General features: G+C 47.8%; 1 protein-coding gene and 1 long non-coding RNA gene across 2 annotated transcripts in view; both read left to right on the top strand.

The window, feature by feature from the left end:
- Positions 1-337: 337 nt before the first annotated feature.
- Positions 338-15,244, top strand: LOC106499342 (uncharacterized). The gene is made up of 8 exons (XR_010886960.1): positions 338-1,504; positions 3,188-3,393; positions 3,489-3,692; positions 10,655-10,776; positions 11,595-11,629; positions 13,824-13,982; positions 14,103-14,573; positions 14,815-15,244. It is a non-coding gene; the product is annotated as an uncharacterized lncRNA (long non-coding RNA).
- A 1,806-nt stretch (positions 15,245-17,050) lies between these two features.
- The window catches only part of WDR36 (WD repeat domain 36), a 35,032-nt gene continuing 34,485 nt past the window's right edge, over positions 17,051-17,597 (top strand). Inside the window, exon 1 of the mRNA XM_067316133.1 lies at positions 17,051-17,217. Within this exon, the coding sequence (XP_067172234.1) occupies positions 17,071-17,217 (147 nt within the window). The 5' untranslated portion in view covers positions 17,051-17,070. The remainder of the gene's footprint in view (positions 17,218-17,597) is intronic.

Here is a 17,597-nt window from a genome sequence, read left to right as displayed (position 1 = left end):
TGTGCAGGATTTTCCCTTCTCCCCAGAGATTTGCTCAGCCCCTTTGAGAGATTCCCCACTGGCAGGGAGTTGGTACCCTGGGGACATACATGAGCTAGTGATTACTGGAAGACTTGTGGGTTTTGATCTGTGATTTCCTCTTTGTTGACTGTATTTTCTTAGTATGTGTAGCAGATAACGACCTCAGAGACTATGTGGACTAGGCTATCTTTTCTCCTCTAGGTACTCATCCACCACTGCAGCCTTGAAAACAGAAGGTTAGGGTGCAGTAAAGAAATCTGAGAGTGTGCACCTGGAGACTGTATGATGTTTCTGTCTATAGACTGAAAGGTTTATACAGAGGTTTATCTGTGGTTAGAGAAAGAATTGATCTTTCCCCTCCCCACTTTTGAATTCTGATTGTTTCATCATATTATTCAGATTAGTTTTATCTTGTGCTCTTTTAGGAGGCTGGAAATCAGTATTTCTATCAAAGAACAGTTCTTTGAAGTTTCATTTTTGTACTGTGGTCAAATACGGGTCATCAAAAGTATTTCACTGAAGGAAATAACCATAAGCCTGACCTATCTCATTTATATCCTGACACTATGTAGCCTTGCTAACTTTTATGTCAGAGTGGCTGCTTAAATAAACCAGCAGTCTGTGCTGAAGCTCTGTGTCCTGTGATGATGCTATTATAAGCAGCCAAGTGGGTTATGTTAAAGCTAGCTCAGAAATCTCTCTACCTTTTACAGTTGCTCCAGGAGTTGCAGTATGATTACCTTTTAAACCAGTGCCATAGCTGTATCTTTTGCTGCATCTTAGGGATACAGACTTCAAAAAAATTACTTTGGAGGGCTTGGCTTCTCGTCCTCAGTGGCAACCAACAAAATAAAACAGAACAGGGACTATGACAGAAAGCACAACAATGCAGGGGTTCATAGGCTGTGGCTGCACCGAGGTCACTGTGGATTGGGTGGATGTACCCAAGTCAGCTTTAAACTAATGGATAAGATAGTGCTTACAGAGTAGTACTGCAAGGAGCACCAAATACAGTCATTTTGCAGCCCACAGGAACAGTGCTTGTGTGTTATATATGTATGTGCTACACACAGCATATGCAAGCTTCTTCAAGCCTTGATTGTGACTTGCAAGCTCTTGACCAGCCCATCACCCATTCCTTTGTACAGAGTGTAGATATCCATCACTTATGCCAAGTATAATAATATACTACTCAACTGGTTAGTCAAACACGACTAAGAATTAAGGTGTTAACTACGGAAAACAACAAATAAGCCAGGAGGAACTGGGGATGACTTGTATTTATATTCTTATACTACTGCTTCTGTTGATTTCCTTTGGATAAGAAGTTGTTAGCCTTACTCTGATGCTTCCTAAAATGCAATAGCTATTATTAGGATCAGAACCTAGGTCCCTATGATTAGGACTGGGACCTGCCTGTGCTTTCATTTTTTCTGGCATCAAGGACAGAGGGTACAATGTGCATCACACAGCCTTAGCTCAGGTATGCAAAATATTTTTTTCTAATTTGAAAATGTATTGCATTGTAAATTCACACAGAATTAGAGCCGAAAAAGCAAATTAATATAATGAAGGTCCCTTTTCAATTAATCATACGTTTATTTTATGCTGAAAACAACTTGTTGTAGAAAATAATGGGATAACTTCCAAATTCCTGTTTAGTATAGGTAACCTGAGCTTGTATAATCTGAGCTATTTTAGAACCCATTTCCTTTCCATTCCTAACAAACCCTGGAGTTAAAATGGCATACTTCTTTTGCAATGTCTGTGCAACACGCTTTGGAAGATCTGTAATCAGATTCATTTCATAATCTGGGTTATTTAAGGGCTTGCTTTGTTTCTGTTCCTAACAAATGATAGCTTGAGAATGGTATGCTTTCTTCTGTAATGTCTGCACAGAAAGCTTTTTAATATCTAACTGTCCCTCCAATTAGCTAATTTATTTGTTGTGGTCCTGAGTGGTGCCAGCTAGTGGGGTTAAACATGTGCTTTGAGTGGTTTCATGGCCCGGAATGTAGGATACCTTGTGATTTGTATATAAATAGCATCATCAAAAGTTTCTTTCCCTTTTTGTACAGCTACAAAAGAAAAAGGTCAGAAGCACTTTATCCAGAGCTATGTGTAAAAATGTTATCAAGTCCTCTTCACCGAGACAGAGTAATTCACCACTAGATTTAACTCCTGCAAGCAGAAAAATATGTGTCAGTCAAAAATTGCTAACCCAACATGTAGGAAAGAGAATTTAATCTTTAGACCTATGAAAATTCAAACCTCTCACCCCAATTTTTTTGAAAAACTCCGTGAAGCACCATTTTCTCATTGACTTTACAACTTCACAGACCTGCCATCTTTCTTAGATCCAAGAATTGTCATATTCATAACCTCATTTCTGATAAAAGCAGCCAAGTCTGGATACTCATCGAAGGGAGTACCTGGGCTGTTTGTTTTTTAATTCTCATATTTTCAGTGTTTGGATTGATCTATTTGGCTGCCTGTCCTGACTCAGGAATGGGCGAGAGTTTGAATGTCTCAGAAAGGCGCTTTGCCTCCCTTATGACTGCATTCAGGCCAGTGGTTGCTCAGGCATGCACTTTTTTCTTCAAAATTAAAAGCTAAAGGAAGATTGGGAAATGGTATTTTTCATTAACTGGGTTTACTTCTAAAATCTAAGCAAGGAAAATAATCCTGGAAAATAATTTTCTTCATCCTAGTTTATCTGAACCATTTTCGTGGTCTGTTACACATCAAAACATAAAGTGTGTGTTTATTTTTTCATTTGCTATGATATTCAGTGTTTCACTGCATGAACATAACCTGCACACACTTTAAGTATTTTACCACCTTTTATTAAACTTAACAAGGCATTTCACCAAAAGTACCCCAAGGTCGGAACCTTCTTGGGGTGACCTGATTTAGTACGCATACTCAAAATGCAGGTGCACAAAACTTATTAATCTTGATAACAGTCATCCTGGAGCAACACAACTCCAGGGAGCAGGGAGAAGCAGCAAACAGTGCTTGAACACACTGTTCAGGTGGGGGCACCCATGTGGTTCCTCCTTCTTAGCCTGAAGGAGGATGGAGGCTTTGGTCTTTTCAGGGTCTGTAGAGTTTGCAGCAGAGCATGTCCAACATGCCTTTCCAACACACTGTTGTTTTTATCCAGTTTGTTTCCTAGAAACAGGTCAGGGAGCTATCTCATATTTCCTCAAGACCTTCAGGAAAGCTCCCGTGACGTGGTACGAAAGCTCTGGAGACTTCCAGACCGTGAACCTATGTGGTCCAGTTCTGGTGATCTTGCAGAACTTTAGAGCCTGATTTCCTGACATTTGTGCTAAGAACATGATAAATGGCTTGGAATCCATCAGCCATGTGAGTTCCCCAAGTGCAAACTGGAGAAAGAAGCTAAAATTAACTATGTATCATAGCTGAAAGTATGAGGAAACTTGTGTTTCTGGCTTTTCCAGATTTCAGCAAAGATTTCCAAGAAAATCATAATTGGGAAACAGAGCATTGATGCTGGGATGTTGATAAAGACCAATGCCAAGATGCTTTCACAAGGCTGTACGACTTGCCATGGAACATAAATCTTTTCCTCATGTCAGTCAGGAGAAGGAAGCACTTTCTAATGCATGAGATGGAAGATGTTGCTCTGAACCCTGAAAATCCAGGTTTGTGTTCAAAGCATGGGCTTGAAAGGGGGATTTTGCTCTTGCGCGTGGCCTCACTGGAGTTTTAGAAATGTACTGAATGTGGTTTGTGAGCTAGGGAGCCTGAGACTCATGCAGACATAGGAAGAGTGGTTTAGGTAAATGCAGTGCTGCAGGGAAGAGGCCGCAAGAAAGGACCAACAAAATTGAAGAGAAGCCAGGACGGATTATTCACAAACAGGGACACCAAACCATATGGTCAAAGTTTGGGAGTAAAGTGACTGACTCTATTGATTTTCTTTAGACTTTACTGGTTAAACAGTACAGATGCTGATTACCAAATGAGTAATAAGATTTGTAAAATTCGCAGAAATGACAAATGCTACTCAAGTATGCACCATTAAGTCAGATATGACAAAACGGTTTGAAAATGAGGCTTCTGAAGCTGGACTCCCAATGGCTCTTACATAGAGATCAGGACTGGGGAACAAGTACCTGTTAATAATAAGAAAGCCATTTGTAAAACCTGGCCCCCTGGCATTCTAGTTCAGAATGCCAGAGTTTACACCAGTTGAGCTAGCAACCTCCCTGGATTTAAGTACAGTTAAAAGATACGTATTAAATACCAGGAAAGTTGTTTTGTGTGTGAAGTCTATAGGTATTTTCTCCGCAACCATGACTTAAGTGAATGAAATAATTTATAAGCAACTGATTCACAGTGAGAAAGTTGTTCTAATGCTGAAGACAAAATATCTCATCATCATCAGGTCTCAGCAGGGAGAGACGGGAAGTATTTAAAACCCACTTTACCACGTCCATTTTGGGGGGATTGTAGCTATTGACATTTCGTGCATCTGAACTAGACTGTCATTCATTTCAGACTGTTTCTGACAGCCAGAAAATACTGAGGAGGAAAAGGAAGAGTATAAAATGTTCTAGAAAGGAAAGTTGTAAGGGAGAGAAGGGCTAAAGAAGGCATATCAGTTTCTACTGGAAGGCTTCCCAAATAAAATCTGGCACACAAGTGATGAGGAGAGAATGTCTATTAAGAAAAGCAAACGCGAAGCCGTGCACGGCTGGCCAGCCTTCCAGGCTTTCTTGACTCACAGTTTTATAGGGATCTGGTTGTAACGGCTGTTTCTGCTACATCAAAAACAAGACAGGGTGAGGAGGTTCTCAAAGTTTCAACTCGGTAGAAATAGCCTAACAGAACATGAAATCTAAATCTGCAGATTGCTGTGTTTCTAAACAATTTCAGATCTGCAGACCATTAGGAATGTCAACTTTATAGTTCAATACAAAAAGCTGGATAAAGTTGGGATAAGGTATAATATTACAATAAAAATATAGTTATTTCTGCCACAGAGAAGGTTCTTGGTATGAAGAACCTGCCTCTATTTTAACCCTTTTCTTGCCAATTAAGATCAAAATGCTTTTCTAGCAATATAAATTATATACTGTTCAGCTCCAGCACAGAATAATCTGTAATCTAAGGAGTTAAAAAATACTCATAGCTAATGATGGCTCTTCCTTCTGAAAACTAAAAAACTTCTTTTAAAAACCTATCTATCCTATATATTTAGGACAGAGTCCTCGAATAATGTATTTTGAAAATGTCATGTCTAAATTCTTACTGTCTCCTAGTTATTTAGTCTTGATATTATAAATATCAGCATATTTTACTGGAAACGAAGTACCTAAATTTATACTCTCTGCAGTCTATCTTTCCCTTTAAAATATTTTACCTCTTGTTTAGTGTTTTTAGTACCTCTTACTTGAAGAAAGTTATTAAATGTATATGCCATACTTCTGTTAATTAATGTTTATTTCGCACTATTTTTCCCCATATACCATGATGCTGAACTTTAATCTTTCAAAGACTGTTGTTAGGAACATTTCTGCCTGCTTATTGTGTTTCAGTAACTCTTTATTTTAAGGCGGTGGGTACATATGGAATATATCAGGATTGGGGTGAATTTCAGTTTCAATTCTTTTTTTTTTCTTTTTTTTTTTTTTTTGCTAGGGGGAGAATATTTTGGACTAAAAAAACAAAAGGTCTGTTGCCAATGGGTCTCTGTCTGGGCTACCCTTGTGTGAGCACTGGTATATACTGAAGGCTGGGACACAGTCAGTGCAAGCGACTGCTTGATGCTGTACCTGAGATAGCAGGTTCCCTTCCAGTCCCATAAACCATGATTCTGCTGCTTTTCCATCTCCCTCCTCAATTAGAAAATCAGAGTGCAGCTCTCTTAAAAAAAAAAAAAAGTGGAGTTGAAAACATCTGCCTCGGTTTATTTTGCATTGTATAACACACGGTGAATTGAGATTCACAAGACCAGGAAAAAAGATTGGCTCAGTAACTGCAAAGTCACAAACGACTGAAATAGCCAGTTTCACAGAGATGTCATGGGTCTTCGTACCCTTTTCTTCACAGCCCTTCAAAGTGTGTTTGAGATACTGGTTGCCAACTTACAAATAGTTATAACTTTCAAGCATCAAAATGAGTTGGCTGTAGCTGTTGCTCATTACTAATAGTTTTCATCGAGAGGCATAAACAGAGATATATCTGCATGAGGAAATAGGCATTTCACAGTAGCAGCCTTTCTGAATGTGCTCATCCAGCCCTTAAAACTGACGTTCTGCAGTTTCATTTAATCTACCAGAGCTTGCCATCACTTACAGAAGGGCCTCGTTCTCCATTTCTCCTTCATCATCCCTTCCTATAAACTGGCACAGAGCAAGCATTCAGCTTTCACCTCCCCGCAGGTCGAGCCCCGCTTCCCGTGGCAGGGCCACCCGTGTTGCACGCCTGGCGCCGGGAGCCCAGCAGTGAGCGGGGCAGCGCTCCGGCCGTGCAGGCAAAGTCAGGACAGTGGGACGCTCCTGCTGCCTCCCTGCAAGGAGCCCTGAAGCCCCCATGATTTCCTTTTCCCCTTCCCTGCCCTCTTGTCTGGAGGCCAGACCCCTTGCCCATCCTCTTCTGCAACTTTGTTCCGAGCTCTGCTGGCCGTGACTGCAGGAGTCGTATGGCTGCGTGGAGGCTGGCGGAGGTTTATCTGCTCCCTGGCCGATAGCCGGTCACACAGGTGGCTGTCACCGTGCTGCCCCATGGGGCTGGTCGTGTCCCCACAGCACGTGAAGCCTGAAGTTTCTGGTGCTCTGCAGAGAAGAACTATCTCCCTAACATTGTTTAAGCACAGATCTAAATTGGCAGGGAAGAAGTTTTGTTTTCCTGCTTGTCCCGCTGACACCCAGGACTAAACACAGACCCAGCGCCAGCTCAGCGCTTTTCTGCCTGGGCGCCAGCTTCAACCCCGACCAGTTAAATGTCTGTCGCTGGCTCAAACCCCATTCTGATGGCTCTACCCCACACTGTTTCTACATTGCACAAAACTCATCTGGAAAACATTTCTTGCTGGCCAAGCCAAGACTGCAACTAGCCCACACCAACAGCAGGTCTGAACCGATACGCCCCGTTTGGGCCCTGGACTCTCCCGTAAGTGTAAAAGCCACTACTTCTACCCTCTACCCTTTGCTCAATCTGTTTTGCGTTACCAGATAACATGAGCAGAAAGATTAAGCAGAAACATATAGGAGATTAATTTGCTGAAAGACACTTGAGTTATTTGAAAGCAGATTTTTGGAAAGAGTAAGCAGGGAAGGGAAACAGGGCTGCAAGAGCACACGGCCACCTGTGACCAGGAATCGGTGTGTGGCCCGGGATGAGCAGGGAGGTGAAACCTTGGATGTGAGATAAGTGAATATGGTGAAAAGGGTAGGCCTTGCGCACATTTTGCCTGGGCTCCAGCTTTGCTAGCCTCACACAAGCAAAGCAGTTCCTCATCCCATGCAGTGAGCCAGTGGCTTCTGGGACAAGCGCACCATGGTGCGTGCTATCAGGTGTGCTTCAGGAGGGAGGGGTTTCTGGTGGAAGGCGAAAGCTCCCTTTTCAGTCCTCCCAGAAGCAAAGCCAGAGAAGTGGCCACCTCCAGAGGCCACGGCAAGGACCCCTCACCCCCGGGCGGCTGCTCTTCCCTCCAAAGGCTGGGTGGGAAAGGACGGTTCCTCCCCCAGGGCACAGGGATGAGAGCATGCACCAAGGTCTGACTCCCATAAGGTGCCACTGCTTGCTGTAGCTTATTGGGCTGTCTGGAGCCTGTGAGTCATGTCCACAGGGCCAGATGCCCATCCAAGTTTTCCCTCAAAGGCCGTGAGATGGAAGGGGTCCTGGATGTCATCTGGGATGTTACTCTGCAATATTTCTGGGTAGAGGCTTTTCTATAGGATGTAAGCGTCCCTGGGTAACATGCCAGCACTGAGGACTGCAGTTCTGGGCGACGGTACTGGAACTGGCAGTGAAGTGAGACTTAGACATCCCTGTGGCACTAGTAAGCAGTAATTTCCTTTTTCTTTCCCTGTGGCTGTATTACATTTATCCATTACTCTACTTGGCAAACTCTCTTGGCAAAATATAATTCAATGCTATTTACACGGAGCAGATTTCTGGCACATTTTTCTTTCTGGAGCAAAAGGAATTCAGCTAAGTCCCAGATTCCTGTAATAAAACGTAAAGCTTATTTTAGAAGGGTACGAAACAGATCAGATGATTATGGAGAAGCAGCTTATTTCTGACCATTCCTACAGTTCTAGAAATACCACAGCTTGATCCCATTTTGATTTGAACCTTCTAATATTGGCTAATATTGGCCCCAAATCTTTACCAGACCAGCACAAAGGTACGAGCTGCTCAACACTGTGCTTCCTTCAGGAACGGCAAGATAAGAAAGTGGTTTGTAGCAAGCTGTTTGTGATGTTAAGGTTATTTTGCTCCCCCTCGTAAATGCTGTAGCTCAGTATTACTCTTGCTTTAAGTCTGAGCTTATCTTTCGCTCAGTCATTTCTGATTTAAATCAGCTACTTAGTTTACTAAGTTCAGTGAGAAAAAAAAAATTGCCTTACGAGTTCATCCTTTCAAGTGTTCTTTAATTCCACAGATTCATCTGATTATACGACTGTTAAAGAGCATGCAACTGAAACGTTTAGAAACGTTTGATGAAATGGTCATTACATTAAGTAAGCAACAGAGTACATGAAAGAGCAGAGAGAGGAAAAGGAAAATGCTACTAACTTTTTTTTAAGATTGTCAGTTGTGGTGGAGAACAAAATGTTGTTTAGAAATCACTGTTTCCAGTCTGACAGATGTGGTTTTTCAGCTTCTCCAGAAGTTGTGGATCCTGTGACTGCTCAATGAAAGGGTGGCCCTTTCAGTTTTCTCCTTTCAACAACAGTGAGACTGCCTTTCTTAAGAACTCATAGCCATTAACTCACTTTCCTGAATACAGGCCTTGTGGTTTCTCCCTTGATAAATCCATCAAGAATCAAGGCAGGTTTCTGTTAAAACAATTCTTCAGTGAGGTATTTAGTATGAAATATTTCAAACTCAGGGAACTGATGTTTTCTAACTAATCTTTGCTAGCTGGAAAATTTCTCATCAACCCTAGTCAAATGCAGCTTTGAAGCTAGAGGTTGGAGCTAAAATGATTCAGGAACAAAAGTTCTGCTGAGTTTCATAACCCCACTTTGGGGATTTAAAAAAAAAGGTTTGTTATATGGTCAGGCATATCCAGTTGGTATCCTGTTCTAATGAAACATATGTCCATAACATTCCAGCAGTAGGATGAAAGTTATTTTGTTACCGATTTGAAGTGATGTCTTCCACTGGCTCACTGGACTTGATCAAAGCACTTCTATTCACTCCTCTATTTCTCGTTAAACACTACATTTTAAAGTGTAGGGACATCATGAATATGTTAAATTCAAGACAGAAAAATAGCTGAGTTTAACTGGAGTACAACTGAAAGAAAGGGGTAAAAAAAGATTGCAGCACTCCTGTGATGACCAACTATTAACTCAGGGAATGCAACCTATGCTTCAGAGAAAGCTAACTATGTTAATAAGGTACAGTCTTGCAGGACTAATGTGCCTGAACTGTCTCAATTTTGGTAAGCTGGGACCCCCCAAAAGCATGTGATTATGATTCTGGTGTTTGAGTGTTTGTGAATCAGACTAGATGCAACTGACTTCTTAAGACATTTGTTTATAATTTCTCAAGAGACATAGAAGTGAGGGATAGGAGAAAGCAAAAGAGGAGTTTGACAGCAGGTAGAAAAGGAGGAAAGGGGAAAGCTTAAAAATAGGCATTTGAGGGTAGACTCAGAAAATGGTGGGGTCTGGATAGGACTGAAAGGGCACAAGACTCAGGCTGCCACTGGGAATGTGGAGGAAGATGATGCTTGGACAGATGAAGTGGAGATGGCAACAGAGTAGGTGGTGGCAGTGGGCAGGAAAACATGTCTAATCAATAGCTTGCAATCCCTTAAGGGACCCAGTATTAATCACAAGAGTCCTGAGTCTTTGCAGGCCTCTTCTGGCAGTGAATCACTGTGACCCCTCTTGGAACTGTATGTTTTCTTCCTTCTAGCGACTGATGCGCACAGAGAGCAATAGGCCCCTACCGCTGGGATTAGTTAGCTCAAGCAGGAAGTCTGGATCATGCCAAAGCAAGGCGCCCATCAGTCTGGTTCCTCATGTGGAACCTTCTGTTACTGCAGTGTGCTTGCTTTCCTAAAAAGCTAAGAAGTTAATTTTAAAAACAAGAAGTCCTTAGAAAAATTTTAAGATCACTGTATGAAGTTCTTAAAAGCTAGGATACGCTAGTTTGGATGTTGTGGGACTTAAGACACCTAGCTGCTCAAACCTGGGCCCTTCTGCTTGTGCTGAGACACCTTTTCAGCCCAAAGTGTAGGCACCATGTAGAAGCCCCCAGCATTAAGAGGCTTGGGAAAGAGGAATCTTGTACTCATTTCAGGACCCAGGTGTCTATGTCCCGCTGATGTGCCTAACATTGATGCTCTAATCAACAGCTACCCACATAGCTGTCATCATCACGGTCTATTACATCAAAAGGGTTCAATGTTTTCCAGTAATGCAGATGCGCTCCTGCATTTTGCTGGCATGTCCTTTGGTCTCTGAGGAGCCTGAGGTGCACCAACAGCAGCTGCTGCAACATCCTCTCCAAGCTGTTCACTTCGAAGCTCACCTCAAGGTAACCTCTGGTGCTCTGGACTGGGACACATGAACCACTTCCAAGGGGCCTGCAGAGGCCATTACTGGCATTCAGCTGCTGCTTGTGGTCGGGCACTGGCCAAAGCCAGAAAGTAAGCTCCTGAACACAAGTAGGACCTCCACACAGATATCGTCTCGACCTGCAGGGAAATTGCAGCAGCTGTTTCTCAATCCCATCTTTCCTCTACTCTGGCATGACCACAAATGTGAGATCAATCTTCAGGAAAGAACAAGACTGCCAGGCTGCGGGTGTTAGGGAAGAACATAGATTTGCTGTAAGTCCATCAGAAAAAAAGAAAAAAAAAAAAAAGAAAAAAAGAAAAAGAAAAAGAAAAAAAGAAAAAGAAAAAGAAAAAGAAAAAAAGAAAAAGAAAAAGAAAAAGAAAAAGAAAAAGAAAAAGAAAAAGAAAAAGAAAAGAAGGCCTGCCTCTTGTCCCAAGTTATTTCTTTTAATGGAAATCACATGCAAATCTCTCAGATTTGGCCAACTGCTCAGATCAAAAATTGCTGTCAGAAGGCAGGCCTCCGCACTATTTTGGCTGGAGCAAGTAAAAGTAAAAAGTTTTGGATTGCTAGAAGTATAAAAATGGACAAATTGTTCCAAATTACTCTCTCTTCTTTTTTCTGTCTCTCTGGTACATATGCTAGTAATTGAATGCTTTTAAGAACTTTGAGGGAGTTAAAATAGAAAATAGACTTCAAATCATATTTATCATAATTTATCATTCCTGAGGTTATTGTTGGTGGAAATTAAGGTAGAGGAGAACAAAGTTGTTGACAGATACTATTTATTCACAGGATTTTTCACATACGAAAAAGCAATTAAAAAGAAGGTAAGTAGATTTCTTTTTTCTTAGTAGTCTTTCATCTGATTTTACTTAGAAGCATTTTTTGAATGGCGAATTGTCATTTATAGCTATATAAATTTTTGGTTCCTTCTAAATATTTACTTTTCATTTGCTGATCTGATTATGTTGCCAGTGTTTGCTGCAACTTTGTTCTACTGCTAACATACATAAGACCAAAGAAATGTGCATATTGACAGTGATGGAAGAAAATTTCAGCCCAATGGTACTCACATTAAAGCCAAAATGAGTCATCATCTTTATTTAACTATTCAGAGGGTTGTTATGTTCTGTTTAGAAAGGACAAATGAACAGCGGAAAGCTAAATAATAATATTTTATTGGTCCTGAATTTCTTCCTTAGATGAGTTTCAGAGATAACTCATAGGCTTCCTGTCAGCTATGCTGCCAGTTTTCATGAGTATCGCGAAACTCACCTTAACTGAGTCTCTTTACTCATAAAGGGTGTGCCTTTATTTATCCAGCTGTAAAATGAGAAACACAGCTATTTAGAAATATCGTATGAGGGCTTTACTAAGCTTTATGAAGCCCGTTAATGACTTCAGACAGAAAGCCCTAGAGAAAGGTGGCACATGAGTTTGCCTCATATAAGAAAATCCCAACAGTTTCTGGATAATAAGAACCTTTCAGAAATTGGGGGGTTGTTGGCTTGTTTGGCAACACCGGAAGGGTGATGCATGGCAGCACCCTGGTAAGACCCCTCCTGCGCCCGTATGCAGGGCACACATCGCCTGCGACTCAGTGCTGTGACCAAACGCACTCTGTGGGACAGCAGCTCTCAAGGGCTAAGGACGAGCTGAGCACGGCCAAAGCTCAAAGCACCTGCTCTGCTGCTGCATGCCGATTAGTGCAATGGATTTTATAGTAGCAATTTTAAAGCAGTGGTTTGGGACTAGATTTTAAAAACCCACCGCTGATGCCATACTTTAAACCAGCGATTCCGAGCTCTCGACGGCGGAAAAGGCGCCGGTTTGCAGCGAGGTGCCGCGGGCTGCGCCGGGGGCCGGTCGGGGCCGCCCCGCCGGGGCCAGGTGGGGCGGGAGGCAGGACCAGCGCGGCCGCGGGAGGAAGGGGAGGGAGGGAAGGAGAGGGGGGAAAAAAAACCCACTCAGGCAGGCACGCACGCAGTGTTGGCTAATCTGTCTCGGCCCGTTCCCAGCTCAATTGGCCAAAAAAATTAACAAAACAAAAAACACAAGCCTTTCCTCCCGCGGAGGCGGCTGTCCTCCTGGGTTTCCCTCATGACTCACGCGTGAGAATCATTCCCCGAAAATGCACAGGAACTTTCTCTGAAACCGAGATAAGGCCGGATTTAAAACCTCCGAGGCGATGCCCTCGGCGGGGGTGGGCTCGGCCCCTCGCTCCCCCCTCGGCGGCTCCCGAAGCGGTTCCCGGGGCGCTTCGACGAAACACCGCCGTGGGCCGATGGGCACCCGGGGGGCTCCGGAGGGTTTGATGCAGGGGCCGGAGCGGGGCCGTTGGAGGGGCCGCCAGGGCGAGGGGGGCGGCGGGGCGCTGCCCACGGCGCGGCGGTGCCCGGGCTGCCCCGTCGGGGCTGCGGCCCCGCTCGCTAGCCTCCCCCGGTACGCAGGGCAGCTTCCCCCCGGCACCCTGGGGCACCCCCCTGGCAGCAGGGCTCCCCTGCGTGCTCGGTTGTGCCCCCCTTACTCGGCAGTACCCCCGGCTGCGCTCCCGCTGCCCGAGCACACGAGGGGTCTTCCCAGGGAAGGTGGTTTGGAAAGGAAAGCGCTCCCCTTCGAAGAAAAAAAAAGAAAAGCTGTAGGCAATGCAGGGAAATGACCATTCCCTGCCCTCCACCTTCTCCCAGCTTCCCCTGTTAAAGTGATGCGCTAAAAATGCCCCTGCGACCCCAGTATGGAGGGCATGTGCGCCTGCCCCGCCTGCAGGTGCCCAGAAGCGTTTTGTATCTCTCCTCAGCGAGAAAATCGCATATTACTCCAATAAGCTACTCTGAAAGTGAACGCCATGCATCGTTGGGAGGGTTATTCCCACTTGTTCCATGCAAGATTAGCGGGTTGTGGGTTTTTTTGGTTTGTTTGTGGGTTTTTTCGAATGCTGCGGTCCATTAGTATTTATTATCCCAGGTTTCTTTTTGAATCACTACTGACACAACTTCAAGTCTGAATAATTATTATTTACAGTTCTGGAAAAGAGGTGCATGAGACGTCCAAATGAGCCCCGATTATGGAATTGGAAACCACCATTTCCGTAGGCGTACAGGTACATATATGAAGCCAGCAACGGTCTGAAGCCGAGCAGGAGAAAAACAACGTGTAAGGACACCATGGATAATCACAAGGGTAACCAGTTTTTCTAGTGCTGCCGAAGCACCAGCATCCCTCTCTCCAGATCTGTCCTTCGTGCCTTGTCGGGTCACGTAGCGGTGCAGGAGAATTAACCTTTGGCTTTTTCTTACGCAGTCTTTTGTGGCTTGATCATCTTTCTTCAGATCGCCGACTTATCTCGGGAGTCCACCTACAATTTCAGCCTCTGTAACCACGACAAGATACGAGAGGCTCTCCTAAACGTTTTGGATTCACACATGACCTTAAATGAGGTTGGTGGTTTCTCTGGTGGCATCAGCGTGAATCTGTCGGGACAGCACTGCCTCCACGATTTTATCCTTGACTGCCGGCAGCCACTTTCTGAAAATCTCGATTAGCAAGCCGGGAGCTGGATAGTTTAGTAAACTGGTGCATGTGGACAGGACGGGGAAATTATCTCCTACTGTGCTCCGGCGACCTTCCTAAAATGTGAGCTGAAGCCGCAAGTTGCAGGGACGGAGCAGGGGCCGGGGGAGGCTCCCGTCCGAGCGCTGCTGCCTTCACTGCCCCCGCAAATCGGTAGCACCGGGAGTCGCCGCCGCCGAAGACGATTTCCCAGTTGCAAAGGTGATAAGCGGTTCAGAAGCGCCGCGGCCGCACCCCCAGGGTTTAGTACAGGCTGCAGCTTTCGGCGGCGCGCACGGAGCGCCTGTGCCTCCGGCTCGGCTCCTGGCAGGCGCCGCGCAAACACCGCGCCGGAGCGCGGGCCCCGCGCACGGAAAGCCCCCGCATCGGAGCGGCCCCCCGACGTGCCGCCCGCGCCGCCGCCGCGGGGTGACGGGCGGCCCCTCTCGTTGTCTCCCCCCAGGAGCTACAGCTCGATTTTCACACGTGCGACGAGGCGCCCCCGCCGCCAGCGGGCCCGCAGCAGTCCGAGGTTCGCCCGGGTGACCGACCCCCGCGACGGCTAGGTGGCCTTCCCTTCCGCTGCGAGAAAAGAGCAAAGAGATGTGGGGCGGCGGCGGGGGACCGGGGGGAAAGGGGGGAAAGGGCAAGTGGAAAAGGGGGGAAATGGAAAAAAGGGGGAAACGCGGGAAAAGGTGAAAATGGAAAAAGGAGGGAAAGAGGAAAAAGCGGGGAAATGGGGAAAACGGGGGGGGAACGGGGAAAATGGAGGAAAGGTGGAAAAGGGGAGAAAAGGGGAAAAGGGGAGGAAAAGGGAAAAGGGGAGGAAAGGGGGGAAACGGGAAATGGTAAAAAGAGGACGGGGGAAAAGAGGAGGAAATGGGAAAAGGGGAGGAGGGGGAAACGGTTAAAAGGAGGGAAATGGGAAAAGGAGGGAAAATCGGAAAATAAAAAAGGGACAAATGGGGAAAAGGGGGGGAAAGGGGGGAAAGAAGGAAACTTTTTTTTTTCCTAGAAGCGCGGGGGGGGGGCAAAGCCGCGGCGCCCGCGCGGGGAGGGTCGGGGCCGGGGGGTCCCCGCTCCTTTCCCTCGCCGCGGGGGGCGGCGGGGGCGGCTGAGCGGCGCGTCCCCCCCCGCAGGACCGGCAGCGGGCGGGCCGGCTCCTGGAGTGCGTCCTCAACGGGACGCGGGGCTGCGGCGGGACGCGGCACGGCGCGCTGTGGCGCGGCACCCTGCGCGTGCTGCGCAACAACTGCCACGGCTACCACCCGCCGCAGGTAGGTGTGCGCGGGGCGGGCGCGCAGAGCCGCCGCCGCGCCGCCGCCGCGCCGCCGCGCAGCCCCGCGGGCGGCGGTGTCGGTCCGCGGGGCGCTGACTGCTGTGCACCCTCAGGACTGGCAGGACGGCGAGCCCCGGGGGACCCCCCCGAGCACCACCCCGGGCAGGGGACTGTGCGACGAGAGCAAAGTTCAGGAGCTCATGGCCATATGGAGAAGCTACATGAATCTAGGATAGAGACTGGGTGTTTTTTCCCACCGGACTTTACGAAATATTTATTGCCCACTATGCGATCGTTGTAATAGATCATCTTGCAGGTCTTTTTTTAATTTATTAAAGGAAAACTTTCCGGGTACACACTGTTTGCACAAGTGCTTAAAATGCCTTAAAGACACAATGTATGATTGTATTAATTAAAAGCCGTTTCATTAAACAGTTTGCAGCATTGTTTATGTACGTATAAGATGGAGAATAGGAGTGCGTCTTGCAATGGGCCGGAAAGGGCCCAGCGGAAGTGAAAACAAGATAACAAGCGTAAGAAACCCTGGCGGGGAGGTGAGAAAGGCAGAATAAAAAGGCGGCAATAAAAGAGATTTAGACGCTGGATGACATCCCTGGCAGTACTGCCCGTGTCGGTGCTGCTGAATAGCCGCTCCTTCGAGCAGAGCTTTTGCGGTGTCAGTAGCAGAGTCAAGCACCTTAGCTGCGAATCTTGAAACAGGGGTAGAGGTTTGTACAAATTTTTGTGGCTTTGAGAGCTATTTGCAGACATTTTAATCGGCTTCAGAGTACGTTTTGTGCATGCCCTGGGATTTGTTTCGGCTCAGCTGGCGGCGGTTTCCCCTGAAACCGCGGCCGCAGCGCGGGCAGCGCCCGCGGGCAGAGCGCGCCCGGGGCAGGGGCCGCGGCCGGGCACGCCCGGAGCCGCTCCCGGCCCCCGGGTGGCTAGCACGGAAACGGGCCTCTCTGCGGGCGGCGACGCCGTGCCGCCTCTGAGCAAGAGGGCACCGCACTGAGCAGAGGCTTTGTGTCACTTCTGGTAAGGACGCGACTTCTCCAGCTTGCAGGCTGCAACGCACCGACGCACCGGCGCGGACACTAAACGTTTGTTTTACCCAGCCTGTGCTTGCTGTTTGCATTTGAAACGCTCGGCAGCGGCTCCCACCACACGTCCCCCTCCTCTCAGCGCAAGGCGGCACGAGGAGGGCGGCGGAACTGCTCGATCTTCTCCCCCGCCCCGCTTCGGCTGCGGGGCCGCGTCGGTGACCGCTTCGCTGCCACCGCCGGGGCCCCCCCGTCCCGTCCCGCCGCGGCGCCGGAACTCCGGACGCTTGCCCGCGCGGGTCGGGGGGAGCGCTTCCGCCGGCGCACGGCGCCTTCCGCCGCGGCGCCGGAAGTGGCCGTGGCCGCTTCCCGGGGAGCGCTCGCGCGCGCGAGGAGGATGGCGTGCGAGAGCGGCGGCCTGTTCGCGGGCTTCCGCGCGCTCGGCCGTTACTCGGGCCCCGTCCCGCACGCGCTGCGCTACCACGGCCGCCACCGCCAGTTCTACGTGACCGCGGCCGCCGGACGGAGCGTCCACACCTACAACGTCAGTCGTCAGGGGCGGCCCGGCCGCGTGTCGTCTCCCCCGGGCCCTTCCGAGCCTCCCGCCGGGGCCTGCGGGTCGCTGCCGGGCGGCGGCGCCCCGCGGGGGGGGGGGGGGGTCGGGCCGCCCGGGCCTGGCCGGAGAGCCGGGAGAGCTGGGGAGGGACCGCGGGGCCGGCGGAGCCGCCTCGCCGGGGCGCGGCGAGGGAGCCGCGGCCGGCGGAGCCGCGCAGTGAGGCCCCGCGGGTTTGTGCGCGCCCCTTGGGTCGCGCTGCGGCCCGTTCGGCGGGCAGAGGCGTTTTCCCTGCGCTGCTGGCAAACCGCCGCGCACCTGCTTCGCGAACGGCTGCGGTTCAGAGCTTGAGCTCCGCAGAAGCGCGCTCT

The sequence above is a fragment of the Apteryx mantelli genome, chromosome Z (assembly GCF_036417845.1).
Source record: "Apteryx mantelli isolate bAptMan1 chromosome Z, bAptMan1.hap1, whole genome shotgun sequence".
In the NCBI taxonomy this organism is placed as follows: domain Eukaryota; kingdom Metazoa; phylum Chordata; class Aves; order Apterygiformes; family Apterygidae; genus Apteryx; species Apteryx mantelli.
Note: the sequence above shows the minus strand (reverse complement) of the source record. Positions and strands in the feature narration are given on the sequence as shown.